We start from the raw sequence: 19182 nt of genomic DNA on the forward strand, positions 1-19182 counted from the left end.
CGACCAGGGCGGTGGCGCTCCAGAGATCGGGCGGGGTGGTGGCGGCGGGGAGGTTTGAGGAGGGCGGAAGCGCCGATGGCTGGCGAGCACTCTCGGGAGGCGCGGACCCCGGGTGACTAGGGTGCGGGTGCCCACGCTGTGCGCGACGCCTGGGTCACTGGCTGGAGCCCACGAGCCAGGCGCACAGCTGAGCGAGGCGGCCGCCGCCACGGAGCCTGGGGGGCGGCGCGGAGCCCCGGGGAGCTGGTTTTCCCGGGCGGGCACGTGACGGGGTTGGCAGCGCTCTGGCCCGGGCAGGGAGGAGGGGGAGGCGGCGAGCGGGAGGCCAGGGGCGGGCGGGCGGCTGGCGCGCTGTGTACTTAGGTCGTGTGCTGGGGCTTTTCTCTCCCAGGAGCCGGCTGGAGGAGGGGAGGGGGGAGGGGCCACCGCTCCGCCTTCTCCTTTTCGCAATGTTGACGCAATCTATAAATAGTGGAACAAAAGGACCAACTTCCTCGGAGCTTTGCTGAAACTGCACAAAAAAATCGAGCTGGGGGGTTCCCTGGTCCCTGGCGATGGGGCGGGGAGCGCGGCGCCCGGGGGAGGGGGCGGCGCGGCAGCGCGGGCCCAGCCGAGGGGGGACACCTGGCTGAGGCATTGCCGCCGCCGCCGCCGCCGCCGCCGCCGCCGCGCCTCTCCGCGCGAACCCAGGGCTCCGGTCCCTGCGCGGGCTCGAGAGCTCGCCCGGATCGGGGGGTCTTCCTCCTCCACCGTTGACAGGTCAGTCCGCACCGCCCCTTTCTACACTGGGTTTTCTCTTCCCTCCCCCAAGCCTCTACTTTTAGAAGGGAATAAAGGGGGAAAAAATTAGAGCGAGGCGCAGCAGTGACAGCCACCCAATCTGGAAGCCTAGCAGTGCACGGCGGGGTGGCCGAGGGGCTCCGGAGACGGTCAGCGCCTGGCCCCCCTCGTCGTACAGCCGGTGGCCGCGCCGCGGCCAGAGACGAAGCCAGGACTAGCTTGCGCCGCCCAGGCGGCGAGGAGAGTGGAGGCGGGAGCGCCGCGGGGGCGCGGGCGGGCGAGCGAGCGGTCGACGGCGGGCTCCCTGCTGCAGCTCCTGCTTGGGATACCGAACCCCCAGGGAAGACGCGCCAGGACCAGGGGGCTGCTGAGCCCAGCTCGCCCCCTCGGAGCTCGGACCTAGCGTCCCCACCTCGTCCCGCGCAGCTGCTGTGGGAGGGCTGAGCGGAGAAGCGCTGTCGCCGCACGCCACCGCACACTCCTGGCTCCGGTGCCCACGCGACCCGCCGCGCCGGCGACTGAGGGGAGGGGGGCGAGGTGAGGACAGAAGGCAACGCTTTCCTCCGGGGCGCCCGGTCCCAAGCGCGAGCGCTCGCCGCGCCGCCGTGGCGGTTACACTGGGCGCGGGGGAGGGGGCGGAGCTGGCGCTGTTGACAGCCGCGCTGGAGCGGGGAGGGCGAGAGCTGGGGAGAAGCTTGTGGGGGAGGGAGCGCGCGCTCGCGCGCGCGGGGTTCGGCTTGGAGCGGGGGGTCACGTGACGGGCAGACGCCCCCGCTACAGGCTGACAGTAGGGATGACGTCACCATCCCCTGACTGCAGGGGGTGGCACTTCCGTTCCCCCCCCCCAACCAGCCCCCTAAGCGGCGGCTGCAGCCATTTCGAAGTGTGGGAGTGGGCGGGCAGGAGACGGGTGGAGGGGGTTTTCGTTGCTGCCCCAGCTCCTGGCTTCGTCCCCAGCTGCTCGAAGCCCGGGCCCAGAGCGGTGGCTGAGGCCGCCCTCCCCCGACGCGCCCCATTGTGTGAGCGGGCGGCTCCGCGCGGAGGCTGGTGCCGGCCCCCTGCGGCTCCCAGCTCCGGAGGGGGCGGGGACGGCCCCGGACGGTCAAGGCCAAGTCTTGGCCGCGTTCCGAGAGCGCCCAGCGCGCTCCTGAGGTCCGACTCTCAACTCCAGGCTGGGACATAGGCTGCCGTGCCCGCGTTCTCCGAAAGCCGGGTGTTTGGGGACCCCGCTCGGCGGCGCAAGCCTAGCGTCCAGCCTCGCGGGTGTGTGACAGGCGTTTGTCACCGTTCCGGAGCACTCGATTCCAGCAGTCGTTATAAAGCTATTTGGGGAAACTCCGGGTTTTGGTGACTCAGCGCGGTAAGCGCTATTTATAAGTTGATTCGTTAGTAGCAGGGAAATACACTTCTCTCAGATCCGTCCGCCCGAGGAGGGAAAAGAGCTCTGTTTCAAGACAACAATTAAGCCTTAACTTTTTCTGAACGAGTAAAGGGTTGACTTAAAAAAGCCTGTGCTGTGAGAGAAAGCAGACCTCACAAGTACACAGTGTATCTCAAAAAGTAGGAGCGTCTTCCTGGGTAGGTGGAGAATTTTAAGGACACTTCACGATGTGTTAGACCTTTTGGGGGCGGTGATGTTGCGTGAACCAAGGAGAAACAATTCAGATAAATGACCCAGCAATCCTAGTAGATAGCAGAATATCAGAACTATATTTATTAATTTCAGTATTTGTTAAATACATAACACCATTTGGTGGCTGGGCATAAGATAAAGGAAAATGGGATGGTGCTGAAAATTCCTGTAGGAAATTCTCTTAACAGCAAGGTGTCTGTTGTATTTATCGTCAAAACTCTGGGGCAAATATAAATTACACGTTTGCTACCCAATCTCTCCCTCCTAAGAAAGCACTACAAAAGTGTATACTACAGCCTGGGATGATTGTTCAGTGTAAGTGCTGCACAGCACAAACAATTTATTAGTCATTGCTTGTTTTACAGGTTTTACTTCACTGTTTTATTTTCTTCCCACCTCCACCCTAGTTTGGAAATCCAAGAGGCAGACGCTAAGAGAAAGAGCAGTTGCTAGCCTGGCTTCAGGGAGGCAGGAATTCACACCCAGCTTGCTTAGCCTGAATAGCTTCCTGTAGGTAGCTGACCTGAGGTGCTTCTTAAAAGAAAGAAGACGGTTTCCTGGATGGGCAGAAGTTAAGACGGTTTCCTGGATGGGCAGAAGTTAGACCAGCTAAGGAAAGAGTTTTCCCAAGCTGAACAAGCAAAGTAGCAGGTACAAAGCCTGTAGTGAACAACTACAGCCAAGTAAGAATGGGTGGGCTGTGAAAAGGGGGAGAAGGGAGGCTGGATGAAAGGCCAGGTCACACAGGACTTTGTAGTCCACGCTGGGGAGTTTGGAATGTAGCTTGAGACCTACAAGTGTTTAGCTTTTGGGGGCACGAATACCCTTTTGAGAACCTAGGGAGAGCAATCTGGTCTCTCTCCAGAGTAACCTCTACTACAATTCAGCATACAATCTCAAGTGTTTGCTCTGTGTGTAAATGATTATTGGGCCTCAGGATTTAAACCTACAGAAAAGGGAAAACCATAAAAGGATTTCATTTTTTTAATGGAAATGCATGGTCAGGTATGAAAAGAATACAGGTCCTTGAAAAGATTACACCAGGTGGTGTCCTGGAATCAGGAAGATGGAAAATAAAATAGCCTGTGATCTAAGAATCAACTAGGACCACTGCTGTATACCTAGTGGCAGTGGGGATAGGAGAGGGGTTCAAGAAAGCTAATTTGAAAGAGCTGGTAGAATGGGAAAGTGACTGACGGGCCAGATCAAGGGATCCCCATTCTAGTCTGGGCTGTGGACTGGGAGGAGAAATGGGCCTCTGGTTCAGGAGGAGGAACTCTGTTTTGCTTCCTTGAAAAGGAATGAAAAGCTGTGGCTGAAAATCCACTGAAAAGGCTGTGTACCCTTCCAGTGAAAAAGAAAGCACCTTCCCAAAGATTTGAATTCAGAAGGGAGACAAGGGCAGGAGAGGATAAAATCTTGCTTTCCTCTCTTTTTAAAAACTGGATAGCTGGAGAAGAAGAAAAGGAGAGACAGATGGAATCAAGCTTTGTTTTTGCCCTGCTCAACCACCAGACCTTCAAGGAAAGGGACATGAGCTAGAATGAATTCCCATAAGGGTGGTATTTGTTTCTCATGGCCCTTCAAAACCACACTTAATCATACACAGTTAGTACCGAGAAGTGCTTAAGATCTCAGTCTGGCTAGGGAAACAACAAAAAGTGAGGGGAAAAGGTTTCCCAGTTGTCACAGCTAACCTGAGCTAGAGATTTAATGTAAGCAGAAACTCAGATACAAAACAAACCACCCTCAGGACGTAATGGTTTAAAACCAACACTTGCTCAGGAATATGCAGTTATGGGTAGGGCTCTGCAAGATGCTTGTTTCTAGCCCACAGGGAGTCAGCTGGGGCAGCTCATAGGCTAAAGGCTTGCATCATCTGAAGGCGGTTCACTTCCCCATCTAGCAATCCCTGCTCACAGATGGCTAGGATCTTAGCTAGGGTTTTCAGCCTGAACACCTGCACATGGCCACTCCTTGTGGTCTGGGCTTCCTCACAGCATGGCTCTGGGTTCCAAGGGTCCCAAGACTGAGAGCCAAGTGAAGCTGTAGAACCTAATCCTAGAAATCCTATCCATCACATTCTGTTCCTCTGAGGCGTATCACTTAAGCCATACAGATTCTAGAAGGAGAATCAGACTCTGCCTTTTACTGGGAAGAGTATCAAAGAATTTGCCATGTGTTTAAAATCACCACACATTTTAACTTCAGATAAACAGATTTAAACAATACGTTGTATATAAAAACTGTTTAAACATAACAAATATCCTTTTTTGATATTAGAAGTGAATATAAAAATCCAAGTATTTCATCATTACAGCAGAGCTAATTGAGAGCCAGTCTGAGTGGGCAATCTCATAATCTTCTCCCCTTTTTCTCCTCCATGACCATTCCCTCCCCTCCAGGTCAGGCCTCCATATACAGACTCGTGTCTCTCCAAAGCTAGGTAGGACACTCCCAGTGGCTGCACTTTTCAAAGACATGATCAGGTCCTAAAAGTTTTCCACTGCCTCCTTAAACTGTCCCTGACTTTGGATATTACTAGCTCATTGCAAGACCATCAGTGACTTCTCCAAGTTTAAAAGCAAAATGCCATGGAGATTATTCCATTAAGTAATTTTATAATAAATTCATGTTATATAATTAAGACAGAATGACAGTTCTTAAAAAGGGTTATACATTTTTAGATATCAGGATCTTTTTTACTTGGGCTTGTTGATTCATAAAACTCAGTATAATTCTAAAGTGATGGTTGAGATTTTAGGTATAAGAATCTGCATGTTTCCTTGAATTGATATAAAACTTGATTATTACCATACAAAATTTGAATAGCTCTTTCACTTTTACAATGCCTACTGCCTGAACTGCATGACATACTGTTATTTGGTTGGTAAAGGAGCTTAAGAGTTCTCTAAGGAACTGAAAATACCTTTCTGTATTCAATCAAGATAAAATAGTCTTTTTTTATAACCTGGTATCTTTTTAAATTCTCCCAAAGCTGATATTATTACAGTTTATATACCTTTGATGTTCTCATAGAAAACTTCCTTTATGACTTAGAGAAGGCTTAGGCTGTTTTAATAATTCATACTCTGCTAAAGGCTGTGCTCTATACATTTTGGTAATTTTGCATAATTATTTATAGTTCTATTGGGTCAAAATCACATTGTGAATTCATTACAAGTTTTAAAATAAGCACATTTAGGTAATGAGCAAATGTACATTTATGATTGCTTTGTATTATATTTCATAATTTTCGAAGTAGCAAGCTCTTTTAAAAAATAAAATGAATCAATATCTTTGTTTTTAAACTTCCCTATACAGCAATGATAAAAAAAATTGACAGTGTTCACATTAAACTAATAGACTTTGTTATCAGGCCGCAAACTGTTCCTAATTCTCAGTGACTTCATAGCTACCATGGAGGCAGCCCAAAGGAGCTTAAGTAAACACCTTAAAATTACGTAATACAGTTCCGAAGGAGGAACAACCCCAGCCAAACTGTGCCATATAGTTTTACAGATGCAATTTTGCTGTATGCCAGAATGCTTATTAACCTATCTATAGAATGACTTCATAGCAAAGATAACAAGTAAGGAAGTTGGAAGTGAGCCAGTCTGTTTCTAGGCCTCTTGAATGAAGACAGGGTTGTGGAAATTATTTCAAAGTAGTTATCCAGTGAATGTTTTTCTTAACCTTATAGACTAAGTATTTCGAAGCATTCTGAAAAGTTCTGTAGTAAAAATGGCACCTTAAGCAATAAATTCAATGATTTCCATAAATAAAACACGATGTTGCTGGTTGATAGTAATATTGCTCTACTACTACATTAAGAATTGAAGACTACATGTGTCTCTTCCCTCTTGGACCTCCCTCCACCCTACCCCTACCTCCAATCCCAGCCATCTAGGTCATCACAGAGCATTGTTTTGTTGTCAGAATATGGCCTGTACATAGTACAAGAATATGTTCTTGTACTGTGTTGAACTTCCTTTGTGCCCAAGAAATAATTAATTGCATATATATTTAATAGAAATGTAAAAAGCAGCAGTATTCTCCATTTCTATAATGGAAAATCAATTTATATATCTATTAAGCTTCTTAGACGATCATAAAACTTTCCTGTTTCTAAAAAAAAATACAATCTTACTTTTTATTAAGGAAAATAATTTGGATCCTTTTTTATGTTCCTTTTTCCTCACCCTTCTGTGTGTTCAAAATATAATTTATCTTAAATGCGGCCAAAGCCAAAAACAAAATATATTTTCTTCAATATCTTGGCAAGGCTCTATAAAGAACCTTAAGTCCCTAAAATGGTTAAGTTATTAATATGAGTGTATGAGCAAAATGCAACTTTATCTAAATTACAGAAAGAGTCTTTCCATCAGATTGGCAGAGACTGAAAATAAGTGCTAATAACTGTTACTAAGAATGTAATTTACACACCCATCTATTACTATATTACCTTTCTGGAGTCAAAAATGTCCAAATCTTTGATACAGTAGTTTCACTTACAGGAACCAATCCTGAAAAAAAAAAAAATCAGATATGAAATCAAAGATTTATATATGCTTATAACAGTATCTATAGATAGGAGACCATCTGAATATTCAATAGTAAAGGAGTTATAAAATAAACCAAGGTACATCAATCTAATGGAATTTTTGTAACCACTAAAAATACTGAATACCACAGAGAAATGCTCATGTTTAATTTAATGTACAGATAAATCTTTTAGGTTTTAAAACTATTTCTCCTCATGGGCTGAGGGGAAAATATACCAAAGTATATATATTATGTAATTACGGTAATTTTTACCTTTTTTTTGCATTTTCTAAAATGAGCATGTATTTTAACCATCAGAAAAAAATCATTAAAGGATTTCTTCCCAAATATACAAATCAAATAACACATATTTGCATTCTTATAACACTAAGATATTTAATAGAGTTATACAACAGTTACTTTTTACATGCATCTTTTTATTTTGCATATTTATAACAACATCTGCCAGTGAATGATCCCTGTTTCTAAAACTAAATCAGATAAGATATAAGCAAATACAGAGTAGTATTTGAAGGGTATAACTTGAGGAGTAATGTTTGGTGGAAAAGTTGATTTGGGGAGACCTTTAGATAGTCAAAATCCATCTGGAAAGCCATAATGGCTGAACCAATTTTATATAAAACTTTTATAACAATATTTTTTATTTTCAATTGTGGTTAAAAAAAAAGACAGTTAAAAAAACACATAATGTAAAATTTACCATCTTAACAATTTAAAAACGTACAGTTCAGTAGTATTAAGTGTATTTGCAGTGTTGTATATAATAGTATTTTAAGGATAGTGTTTCTACTGGTTTCATAAAAACAATACATGTTCATTTATAAATAATTCAAATATAGAAAGTCACAGAAGATTTTTAAATCTCTTCAGATCCCAGACTTTACCATCAGTATTAAATGACCATCATAGCAGGCATACTTCTATGCACTTATACAAATAAATAATCTTATTTAAGATGAGAATGTATACACTATTTTTAAATTTTTTAAATATTAAATTTAAAATTATTTGAATATGGTAGCACTATGAGAAGCTGAAGGAATTGCTGAACTTCCAGAAAATATGTTTCTGTGCAACATGAGATCTTATTTCCTAAAATATCCAGTTTAAAAAATTAAGAGTTTGGAGATTTTTTTTATCTGTATGTTTCCAATTTAGAGACACAGGTTGACTGCTGTGAAAAAATGTATTATTTTGGTCATTATTTTAAGTGAAGGTTTTAATGTTTCTGTTTTGTAACTTTAACTTCCTTTGGTCATTTGGTCATGACCTCTATTTTAAAATCCAGTGGTCACAACACACCTCAGTTCTTAACTCCTACTAATTTTGATCCATCACTCATCTGCTCTTCACGAAGTAGTTTTGTTCTGTTTTCCTACCAGGGATTCATGGATGCCATATTTGCCTTTCTCAGTCAGTTTCTGAATGACACTTATTTAGATACCATAGTTTGGGGTCTTGCTGGCTTTGCCTTAAAACTGCAAACATTTTTGCTTTGAATGTTGCTTAGAGGAAGTCTAAGGCCAGCATGATTTCCTCTTATATGTTACTTAGTTTTCTAGCCTAGAGGTCTGAAGTTCTTCCTTCATTCTTCATTGTTAATAGCTTAACCAGTATACACCTTGATAGCGAATATTTATGTCCCTTTTTCTTTGACTATGTTATTCTGCATATTCAGTTCTTTCATAATTTTGTGGAAGTTCTCTTCTGTTAATCTCTAAGTGGTTTTTCTGATTCATTTGTTGCATTATGTACTCAGGGAGTGGAATCCAGCTCTATTGTGTAGTCTTTGTCTCAGTTGCATACTGTCTTCTTTGCAATTACTTTGGTCCACTTTTCTTCTGCATTTTCACTGCAATTCACTATTAAATTCATTTGTCAACTGGAATGTATTGAGTGCCAGCACCAGTGGTAAATGAGATCACATCCCTTCCTTAGTATGAAGCAATGGAGCTCTTACTTGAGAATAGGGAAGAGAGAAATAAATATAACAAAATCAGGTAACGATCATAATAAGAAACCCAAGTAAGGAAAGGGAGGGTTGTGGGCAGGAATCATGCATTTCAGATAATGTAGTGAGAGCAGGTCTCTCTGAGATGACATTTGAGAATAAACATGAATGAAGCAAGGCAGTGAGCTAGGCAAAGACCTGGGCAATGCAGAGGCAGAGAAGAGCAAGTGCAGAGGCCCCACGGTGGAAACTCAGTGTGTTCAGGACAGAATAAGGGCCAGATGAGAAATCAGAAACTGGTGAGAGGTGAGATCAGAAAATCAGGCCAGGTCACAAAAGAGGCTGGAGGCCTGAGAGAGGAGGCTGAATTTTGTTCTGTGACAAGGAGAGGGGGACCATATGTGCTTTAGAGCAGGGATCCCCAACCTCTGGGATCTAATGCCTAGTGATCTGGGGTGGAGTTGATGTAGTAATAATAAAGTGCACAGTAAATGTAATGAACTTGAATCATCCCCAAACTGCCCCTCACCGCTGGTCTGTGGAAGAACTGTCTTCCACAAAATTGGTCCCTGATGCCAAAAAGTTTGGGGACCACTGCTTTAGAGGAGGCACTCTGGCTTTTGCTAAGTATTTCAACAACAGTAAATTGAGCATAAAAAATTGATCAAGTGTTGTCTAACCAAAAAAGGAAAAGGGGAGCACTAAGATAAGAGAGTAATAACTTCAGGAAGTCATCTAGTCCCGGATTAACCGAGGAAGACCTGAAGTTACTAGAACCCAGCTTCCCAGTTGGTGGTGCTAGGGTAAAGAACCCACCTGTCAACACAAGAGACGTTAGAGATGTGGATTCGATCCCTAGGTCAGGAAGAGCCCCTGGAGGAGGACATGGAAACAATCCAGTATTCTTGCCTGGAGAATCCTCATGGACAGAGGCGCCTGGAGGGAGAACAGTCCGTGGGGTTGCACAGAGTCAGCCACAACTAACGTGACTTAGCTCGAGCATAGTGCACAGGAACCAGGAGCAGGGACTCACAGAGCTGGAAGCCTGGCCTGCGGTAGGAGGTGTTGCCCACTTGCTGGTAGCTCTGAGAGGGTACGCTGAGGTTGCTTCCAGGAGAGTGGAAGATCGTTGAAATTTGGGGCTAACTGCTGCTGTCAGGATGAAGGTCTCCAGTGGGCAATGCTGGCAGGTATGGAAAGTCAACAAGGAAGAAGAGCAAGTTCTTTTTCTGTCTTCTTACTTTTAGTCTTTTATCTAATGCCTCTTACAGACTATAGCAAGAATTCAGCTGAAAAAAAGTAAAAATGTAGCTTGCAAAGTCCCAGCCACAGCAGCACAAAGCAGAGTAGGGAAGGGGTTATTGCTAAAAGTTAACAGTCTAATAACTGGAACAAAGAGGAATTCGGGATGACCTCTAGGTTTCTGTCTTGAGCAACTGGATGAAAATAATGCCATTTATTGACATGGGGGAAACTCAGGCAGAAGTAAATTGAGAGGAAAAAGAAAATCAGTATGTTTGAGTATGTTATTGCCAATTTACTATTTAAATACAAACAAATCAAAATTTATGATTTACCCAAGTCTGTTTCCTTTAGCCAGACTAGACTACTCAGATCTCTCATTCGTTAATCTTTGCATTCCTTTTCGTTTAATTTCTTCAGTTTTTGATTGGAGGATAATTGCTTTACAATGTTATGTTGGTTTCTGCTGTATAACAACATGAATCAGCTGTAAGTATACATACATCCCCTCCTTCTTGAGCCTCCCTCCCACCCCCACCTCCATACCCTCCACCCACACGCACCCCTGTCATCACAAAGCACCAAGCTGATATTTCCCACAAGCTACCTATTTTACACATGGTAGTAGAAGGCAATGGCAACCCACTCCAATACTCTTGCCTGGAAAATCCCATGGACAGAGAAGCCTGGTAGGCTGCAGTCCATGGGGTCACTAAGAGTCAGGCACGACTGAGCGACTTCACTTTCACTTTTCACTTTCATGCATTGGAGAAGGAAATGGCAACCCACTCCAGTGTTCTTGCCTGGAGAATTCCAGGGATGGCGGAGCCTGGTGGGCTGCCGTCTATGGGGTCGCACAGAGTCGGACACGACTGAAGCGACTTAGCAGCAGCAGCAGTGTATATATGTCAAGGCTGCTCTCTCAATTCATCCCACCCTCTCCTTCCCCACCTCGTGTCCACAAGCCCATTCTCTACCTCTAACATGTTTGTTTTGAATGAATTAATTTTGAGGTCCTTATTAGATATATGAGTGGAATTCCTGGGAAGGGAGTTGGATATGAGTTTGGAGCTCAACAAAGGTATTAAGGATAGAATACAAATTTAAGAAGTCCTAAAAACACAGATATGAACCGTGAACTCCCAGATGTTCAAGCTGGTTTTAGAAAAGGAAGAGGAACCAGAGATCAAATTGCCAACATCTGCTGGATCATGGAAAAAGCAAGAGAGTTCCAGAAAAACATCTATTTCTGCTTTATTGACTATGCCAAAGCCTTTGACTTTGTGGATCACAATAAACTGGAAAATTCTGAAACAGATGGGACTACTAGACCATCTGACCTGCCTCTTGAGAAACGTATATGCAGGTCAGGAAGCAACAATTAGAACTGGACATGGAACAACAGACTGGTTCCAAATAGGAAAAGGACAATGTCAAGGCTGTATATTGTCACCCTGCTTATTTAAACTTTTATGCAGAGTACATCATGAGAAATGCTGGGCTGGAAGAAACACAAGCTGGAATCAAGATTGCTGGGAGAAATATCAATAACCTCAGATATGCAGATGACACCACCCGTATGGCAGAAAGTGAAGAGGAACTAAAAAGCCTCTTGATGAAAGTGAAAGAGGAAAGTGAAAAAGTTGGCTTACAGCTCAACATTCAGAAAATGAAGATCATGGCATCTGGTCCCATCACTTCATGGGAAATAGATGGGGAAAGTGTCAGCTTTTATTTTTTGGGGCTCCAAAATCACTGCAGATGGTGACTGCAGCCGTGAAATTAAAAGATGCTTACTCCTTGGAAGAAAAGTTATGACCAACCTAGATGACATATTTAAAAGCAGAGACATTACTTTGCCAACAAGGGTCCGTCTAGTCAAGGCTATGGTTTTTCCAGTGGTCATGCATGGATGTGAGAAGTTGGACTGTGAAGAAAGCTGAACACCAAAGAATTGATGCTTTTGAACTGTGGTGTTGAAGACGACTCTTGAGAGTCTCTTGGACTGCAAGGAGATCCAACCAGTCCATTCTGAAGGAGATCAGTCCTGGGATTTCTTTGGAAGGAATGATGCTGAAGCTGAAACTCCACTACTTTGGCCACCTCATGCGAAGAGTTGACTCATTGGAAAAGACTCTGATGCCGGGAGGGATTGGGGGCAGGAGGAGAAAGGGACGACAGAGGATGAGATGGCTGGATGGCATCACTGACTCGATGGACTTGAGTCTGAGTGAACTGTGGGAGTTGGTGATGGTCAGGGAGGCCTGGCATGCTGCGATTCATGTGGTCGTGAAGAGTCGGACACGACTGAGCGACTGAACTGAACTGAACTGAAAAACAGAGACAGACATTTTAAAACCAGGAAAACTGAATAAGATGACTCAGGGAGTGAGTGGCAGGGGATGAATATTGATAGAGAAGAAAAAAAGAGGGGTGAGGAATATGCATGCCTTGAAGTATCAAACATTTGGGAAGAAGAAAATGATCTGGCAAGAAGGTAATCAGTCTCAACAAGAGCAGTTTAGGTGGACCTATGGACACAATAATCTAATTGGAATGGATTGAAGAGATGCTATACAATGAGGAAGTGGAAACTGCAAGTACAAACAACCTTTTAAAAGTCTACTATAAAGCACAGCAGAAAAAAATGGGCTCTTACTCCCATGAAAGCAGAGGGGGATATGAGATCTAGGGTGATAGTATTTTTAGAAGGGGAAGTAGTACAGTATGTTTGGAAGTGGTGGTGGTTTAGTCACTAAATTGTGTCCGACTCTTGTGACTCTTGGACCCGCCAGGCTCCTCTGTCCGTGAGACTTCCCAGGCAGGAATACTGGAGTGCGTTGCCATTTCCTTCTCCAGGGCATCTTCCTGACAAGGATCGAACCTGTGTCTCCTGCACTGCAGGTGGATTCTTTGCCGCGGAGCCACCAGGGAAGTACTGATTGGAATAATCCGGTAGAGAGACTGAGGATGCAGGAAATGGAGGGAATAATCACAGGACACAAAGCTTGACTGTGGAAGAATGGGTGGGCTTCAGGACACTAGTGGAGGGGCTTGCCTTAGTTAAGAGCAGGGCTACCTAACCCTTTTCAAAAGAGAGAGTTTATATGAGTACAGATGAAGGCAGGTTGATCGATATAGTGTGGGAAAGATGAGTTTCTCTTGTGAGAGCTTGTATTTATCAATAAAATCAGAGTTTGAAGTGAGGAGCAGGGAAACGTGGGAGATGTAGGAGAGAGGAGAGGAGGCGCCGTCATCTTGATGAACTGACTCGGGGATGTGCTGCAGCTGCCAGTCTGTTTCTGGTGATTCTGATTTCCAACCATGCTGCTTTCATTTCTTGCTGTTCCAAATTTCTTTATTTTGAAATGATAGTATTACTTTGGCCTTCATTGGCTTAGGTAGCAGACATTTTCTTTTTCTTGCTACTTCTGGTAATGCTTTTCAAGGAGTTTTTATTCTTTCTTTTGCACAAACTGTTTTGTCAAGTATTCGGGGAGGAAGATTTTGTGATCTGCCTTCACTCCCCCATCTTTGTCTGAAAGTCTAGAATGTTTTTAAGTAGACTGCACTTTGTTTTTTCAACTCACCCTATATATAGTAATGTGACATAAGAAATCATAGTAATATTACATATTGTATTATTATAATAGCCACTGGTTACTGAATGCCTGTGTGCCGTGTACTATACTGGGCATTTACATACATGATTTCTAAACCATAACAAACCCTACAAGGTAGGTATTGTCGCCAGTTATTTCCACAAGAAACCTTTTTTACTGATGGTGTCAGATCACAGAATCTTACTTGAAACTCATAGCTCGCCAATATAAACAAGGTAAGAACCAATTTTTCTCCCTTTGTGTCTGTAAAAAATTAGCACTTAAGAGGCTGTTCTTTTTGAAGTACAAAATAACACTTTGCAAAAGCGCACCACACAAACTAAGGGAGATTTTATGGACAGCTTTTTGACACAAGACTATATCATTAATCTCTTGGTGGGAGAGTTGCTAACTGACAGATTCAAGGAACTTGGTAAATTAATTGAGGTATCCCTTCTCTATCCATATCATCAGCAAACATACTGAGAGCCTGCTATGTTGAAATAACTAGTAAATTATACTAAACCACTAAAATTTTACAAGTTATAGGATATGTATCACTGTTTGTTTTGGAAACTCCATTATTTGGATTTAAGTAATATCAAACTTTTCTTCTGGCAACAATATTTATACTCATGTGATGATACTGAAAACATATCACTGGGACATAAACACATATCTATGCCAAGTAACAGGTTTCTTTTTCTGATTATAAAAGTAGTACAAGTAAAGAAAAATTTGAAATTATGTTTAAAGAAAAAATATTTTTTTTACTTTAGGAAAATATAGATAAAATAACCAATAATTCCTTTATTTAAAAGTAACTGACTTACAGTTGACATATTTCCATGAAGTTTTTTAAGTATATGAAGTTTAAACTGTTTTCCTTAGTCACTGACTTTTTTCATAACAATTTATCAGAAATGCTTCCTCAAGTCATTTAGAACTCTTTAAAAACATTTTCAATGGCTACATAAAGATCCTTGTGTGGAGTAGGGTTTCCTTAGGTGGTCACTTACACTATTTTCCTTTCTTATAAATAATGCTGCTGTGAACTTTTTATGCATAAATATATTTTAGCATTTCAGATTATATCCTAAATTAGAATCAATTCTTAGAAACAGACTACATGGCCAACATTTTTAGGCTTCTTCATCTGTAAAAATTTTGCTGTTAAAATCTCTTAATTCTCTACATACATATAATTGAAAATAAGCCTGAGGGAAAAATGTATGAGGCTTACCTTTTAAAATTGAGATTAATATTTAAATTTAGGCTCAGTGTTTTTGTTTTGCTTTGTTTTTAATATCTTACCTTTAAGGAAAAATCCACTCTTCCAAATATTATTTACTTCTTTTCATCAGGTTTAAAATTTATACTTAATTTGAGATAGGAGTTTAAATGTTTACTTTTTTCAGCCTAATGCTTCTATTTTTCAAGGTATTACCATTTCTTTTTTCCTATTTCCAAATATGCTCTCCCAACAGTGTTGCCTCCAGACTCATCAGTTTAGTCTCACATTTGACATTGATATTGACAAGTTGCTCGGTCATGTCCGACTCTTTGCGATCCTATGGACTGTAGCCTACCAGGCTCCTCTGTCCATGGGATTTTCCAGGCAAGAGTACTGGAGTGGGTTGCCATTTCCTTCTCCAGGGAATCTTCCTGACCCAGGGATTGAACCCAGGTCTCCTGCATGTACACCACTAATCTCACATGTACACCACTAATTCATGGTGTAAGTGTACACATACATCATGGATAAAAACCTAAATAAAATTACAGATCATGGTCATTCTCAAATCTGGCAAATTTGGCACAAGAGTTTAAGAGTACCAAAATTAATGTTATAAAACAGTTCAAAGGTATTAGACTGAAATGCGGTGCTATGAATGGGGCTGCTGCTGCTGCTGCTACTAAGTCACTTCACTCGTGTACAACTCTGTGCGACCCCAAAGACGGCACCCCACCAGGCTCTGCCATCCCTGGGATTCTCCAGGCAAGAACACTGGAGTGGGTTGCTATTTCCTTCTCCAATGCATGAAAGTGAAAAGTGAAAGGGAAGTCGCTCAGTCATGTCCGACTCTTAGTGACCCCATGAACTGCAGCCTACCAGGCTCCTGTGCCCATGGGATTTTCCAGGCAAGAGTACTGGAGTGGGGTGCCATTGCCTTCTTTCACCCAATTCTAAAATTAATTTACAGTGATGAAGGAATCACAAAATTTGGAAAAACCTCCAGAAGAAATCAAAGTAAATAAGGAGTACTGCTTTTTAGTACTACCATTTATTAATTCACTCGACTAATTAAAGATGTTCAATACTTACTGAACATATTTTATATGTCAAACAGTTGCTAGGAGGGAGCAAAAAGATACAGGCCTGCCTTCCTGGAAAATATATCCTAGTGGAAGAGACAGGCAAAAGCAAATGAACAAATAAATAAATGTCATAAGTTGTAATCTAGTAGCTTCTGTTACTCAGTATTATTCCTGTGAGACAAAGAAGTGATCTGAGTTCTACCCTCCAAAATTTTTAGAGCGGTACTAAGTTAAAAAATTGAAGATTTAGAATTATTAAGAAATGGATCTCTACAGATATTTTTTGACTCTTATTTATGACTCATCTTATTTAAAATATTTTAGATATTTTATGACTCACTCCCTTGTACCCTGCACACTCCCTTGCCAAAAGTACCTAGCCTGACCCTACCTCAGCTGTAGCATATTACAGTAGAAGGTGTGTGTACGTGCTCAGTCACTCAGTTGTGTCTGACTCTTTGTGACCCCATGGACTGTAGCCTGCAAGGTTCCTCTGTCCAAGGAATTTTCTAGGCAAGAATACTGGAGTGGGCTGCCATTTCCTTCTTCAGGGCAATCTTCCCAACGCAGGGATCAAACCCACATCTCCTGGATTGGTAGGTGGATTCTTTACCACTGAGCCACCTTTAAAATGTGCCAAATTTGGGGAGCAAGGAAACCCAGGTTTTAGCAAGTAGCAATGCTGATACTGAGATCTTTGGTAAGATGTTTAATTTTCTGGTGTCAGTCTGGTGTCAGTCTCCTTTGCAAAATGATGAATTTTGACTAAATGATGGCTAAAATCCCTTTTGGCTTTAAAATTCATTGTCTATGCATCTGTCCTTAAAACCTCTCTTCCATTATGCTCCTATTTATACTGGGGGTGGAGAGGAAATGCATGAAGAATACAGAGGTTGGAAAGAATAAGATTGATTCCTGTTTGATAACAATAAAGAATATCATTTATAATGGTCATTTCCCCATGTTATTTAATTTTTTGAAAACATATTTTTAACATCTGCATGGCATTCCGACATATGGATATACCAAAATTTATGTATGCCTTCGTTTTAAACATTGTTTTCCTAATTTCTGCAATTATCTAAAGATATTTAAAATCCATTCTTGACTGGTACTCAAAAGAGTATGGTAGGCTCTCACTCTGTCTTGTTCCTTTTGCAGAAAAAAAAGTTTTTGTGATTCCTTCTCATCTACTCCAGCCTATACATGGCTTTCTCTTAACATAAAAACTCCACTTTAAACAACGATCTACAGCCTGTCCTTTCTCCTTTCTAAAACAGCATCACCCCTGAGTGAAGGCCCTATTTCTGCAGCTCTTCCAAAGCAAAAAAATGTGAATTAAAGCCAATTCTGTGCCTGCATCAAGTCTGGATAATGTATATTTTTAGTTTTAACCAAAGCTGAGATCCATGAGATTAAAATCCCTACCAGCAGACATACAGGTAAAGATTCATTTTTGTCAGCTATAACAAAAACATGATTTAGGACTAAGCCACATATGACTTACTTAACTCTGGCAGAAGTTAACTGTGACTTGGGTGATTTGGCCATGATCCTAAACTTGTTAAAGCATTAGTTGTTATTATGTTGAAACATTAGAACATAAGTATACAATTAGGCGAAGTAAAACTTAAATTTTTAGCTGCTAAATTCAGCAAACAACTGCACAATCTGCTATTTAGGGGTGTGTTTTTTGGTAATATGGTATATATTATTTCAATACATGTCAAATTCTGCACTGCTTTGATACTTCACCCAAAAAGTAAAGGAATCAGAGAGGTGACAAAGTGCTTTATAATTACTCTAAAAAATATCCTGAGTGAGTTAAAAATCTTTCCAATTTAATAGTTTTTGTTTGGGAGAAGAGTAGAACCTCTGTTGTACCTCTTGGATTGTGAATTGCCACAAGTTAAACATCTTTTTTATAACTTCAAGTTACTTTTAAGCACCTGTATAGCATCAATTTGGAATCTGAAAGAATACTCACATTAACAATTATTTCTACAAATAGCTATGGATATTGTAGTTATAGATAGTAGAATTTTAGTGAAGGGATCTTTGGGGTCATATAATCCAACTCTCATCTTACAGATAAGGAAAATGAAGCCTAGAAAAGTTTTTATAACTCATAACAGTAAGCTTGGCGAGCAGAAGGGAAGAAGGCTCCTAACACACTCTTCTGGCCTAATGCATGCCAGAGGGTAACAGGTTATAAGAAAAGTCTGTAGTTAGCTACAGTTGAACAACTCTAAGAAAAAGACCTGCTTTGGTTCCTAAATACACATTTTCCCCTTAAGATTCTTACTGGATGATCCATTCCACCTTAATTTATTACCACAAACACAAAAGGGAAGTGTCTTTACACAAATTAATGCGCCTACAAAATAAAACCCAAGAGAGAAGCTGGAGTTAGTTTGGCAGAGCTACAGTGTTGCACAATGTCTGGGAAGGACGTTTACACATATCCGTGTGTATACATACTGTAGCCTCTTAACTGTGCTTCAGGAAATGGCACTGACATACACCGTGGGTGTAAATGTTGCCCGCAGGAGTCGTACATCACACATGGACGCTGCAAATATAAGTTTTGTATACTGAATTAATTAAGAAAGGCTAATTGCCAAAACAGATCAACACCAAAATATATCATGGCTCAAGGACATTTCTTGCTAAAATAAACAAGCACTACAGTAATTACTTTTCAAGGTCTTTCCATACTGTCTTTCAGAATCAAAGTTCCAAGATCACCCTAAGGGTCTTTTCTTTTTCAGCCTGTAGGAAAGTGAGTTTTTTAGGGGAGAGGCTTCCCAGGTGACACCAGTGGTAAAGAATCTGCCTGCCAGTGCAGGAGATACAGGAGACATGGGTTCAATCCCTGGGTTGGGAAGATACCCTGGAGTAGAAGGTGGCAACCCATTCTAGTATTCTTGCCTGGAAAATTCCATGGACAAAAGGAGCCTGGAAGGCTACAGTACATGGTGCTGCAAAGAGTTGGACCATGACTAAGCACACGTGTGGGTGCGTGCGCACGTGCACACACACACACTCCAAGTAGTACATGTTAACTTCCATTCTCATTCTGTTGGCTG

The 19182-nt window shown here is 42.2% G+C and overlaps 1 protein-coding gene and 1 long non-coding RNA gene across 6 annotated transcripts in view; one reads left to right on the forward strand and one right to left on the reverse strand.

The window, feature by feature from the left end:
- The window catches only part of LOC108637304 (gametogenetin-like), a 46577-nt gene continuing 27741 nt past the window's right edge, over window positions 347-19182 (reverse strand). For 4 of the 5 annotated variants that reach the window (XM_018056714.1, XM_018056711.1, XM_018056712.1 and 1 more), the window contains 3 exons: window positions 18575-18665; window positions 10508-10638; window positions 347-6939 (listed from right to left, as the gene is read on the reverse strand). In XM_018056714.1, coding sequence (XP_017912203.1) covers window positions 360-1961 — 1602 coding nt within the window. In that variant the 5' untranslated portion in view covers window positions 1962-6939; window positions 10508-10638; window positions 18575-18665 and the 3' untranslated portion in view covers window positions 347-359. The remainder of the gene's footprint in view (window positions 6940-10507; window positions 10639-18574; window positions 18666-19182) is intronic. The other variant, XM_018056716.1, reaches the window with a different exon arrangement.
- The window catches only part of LOC108637305, a 61247-nt gene continuing 42715 nt past the window's right edge, over window positions 651-19182 (forward strand). The window contains exon 1 of the long non-coding RNA XR_001918953.1: window positions 651-759. This is a non-coding gene — a long non-coding RNA (uncharacterized LOC108637305). The remainder of the gene's footprint in view (window positions 760-19182) is intronic.

Source organism: Capra hircus, chromosome 12 (genome assembly GCF_001704415.2).
Source record: "Capra hircus breed San Clemente chromosome 12, ASM170441v1, whole genome shotgun sequence".
NCBI classification, from domain to species: Eukaryota; Metazoa; Chordata; class Mammalia; order Artiodactyla; family Bovidae; genus Capra; species Capra hircus.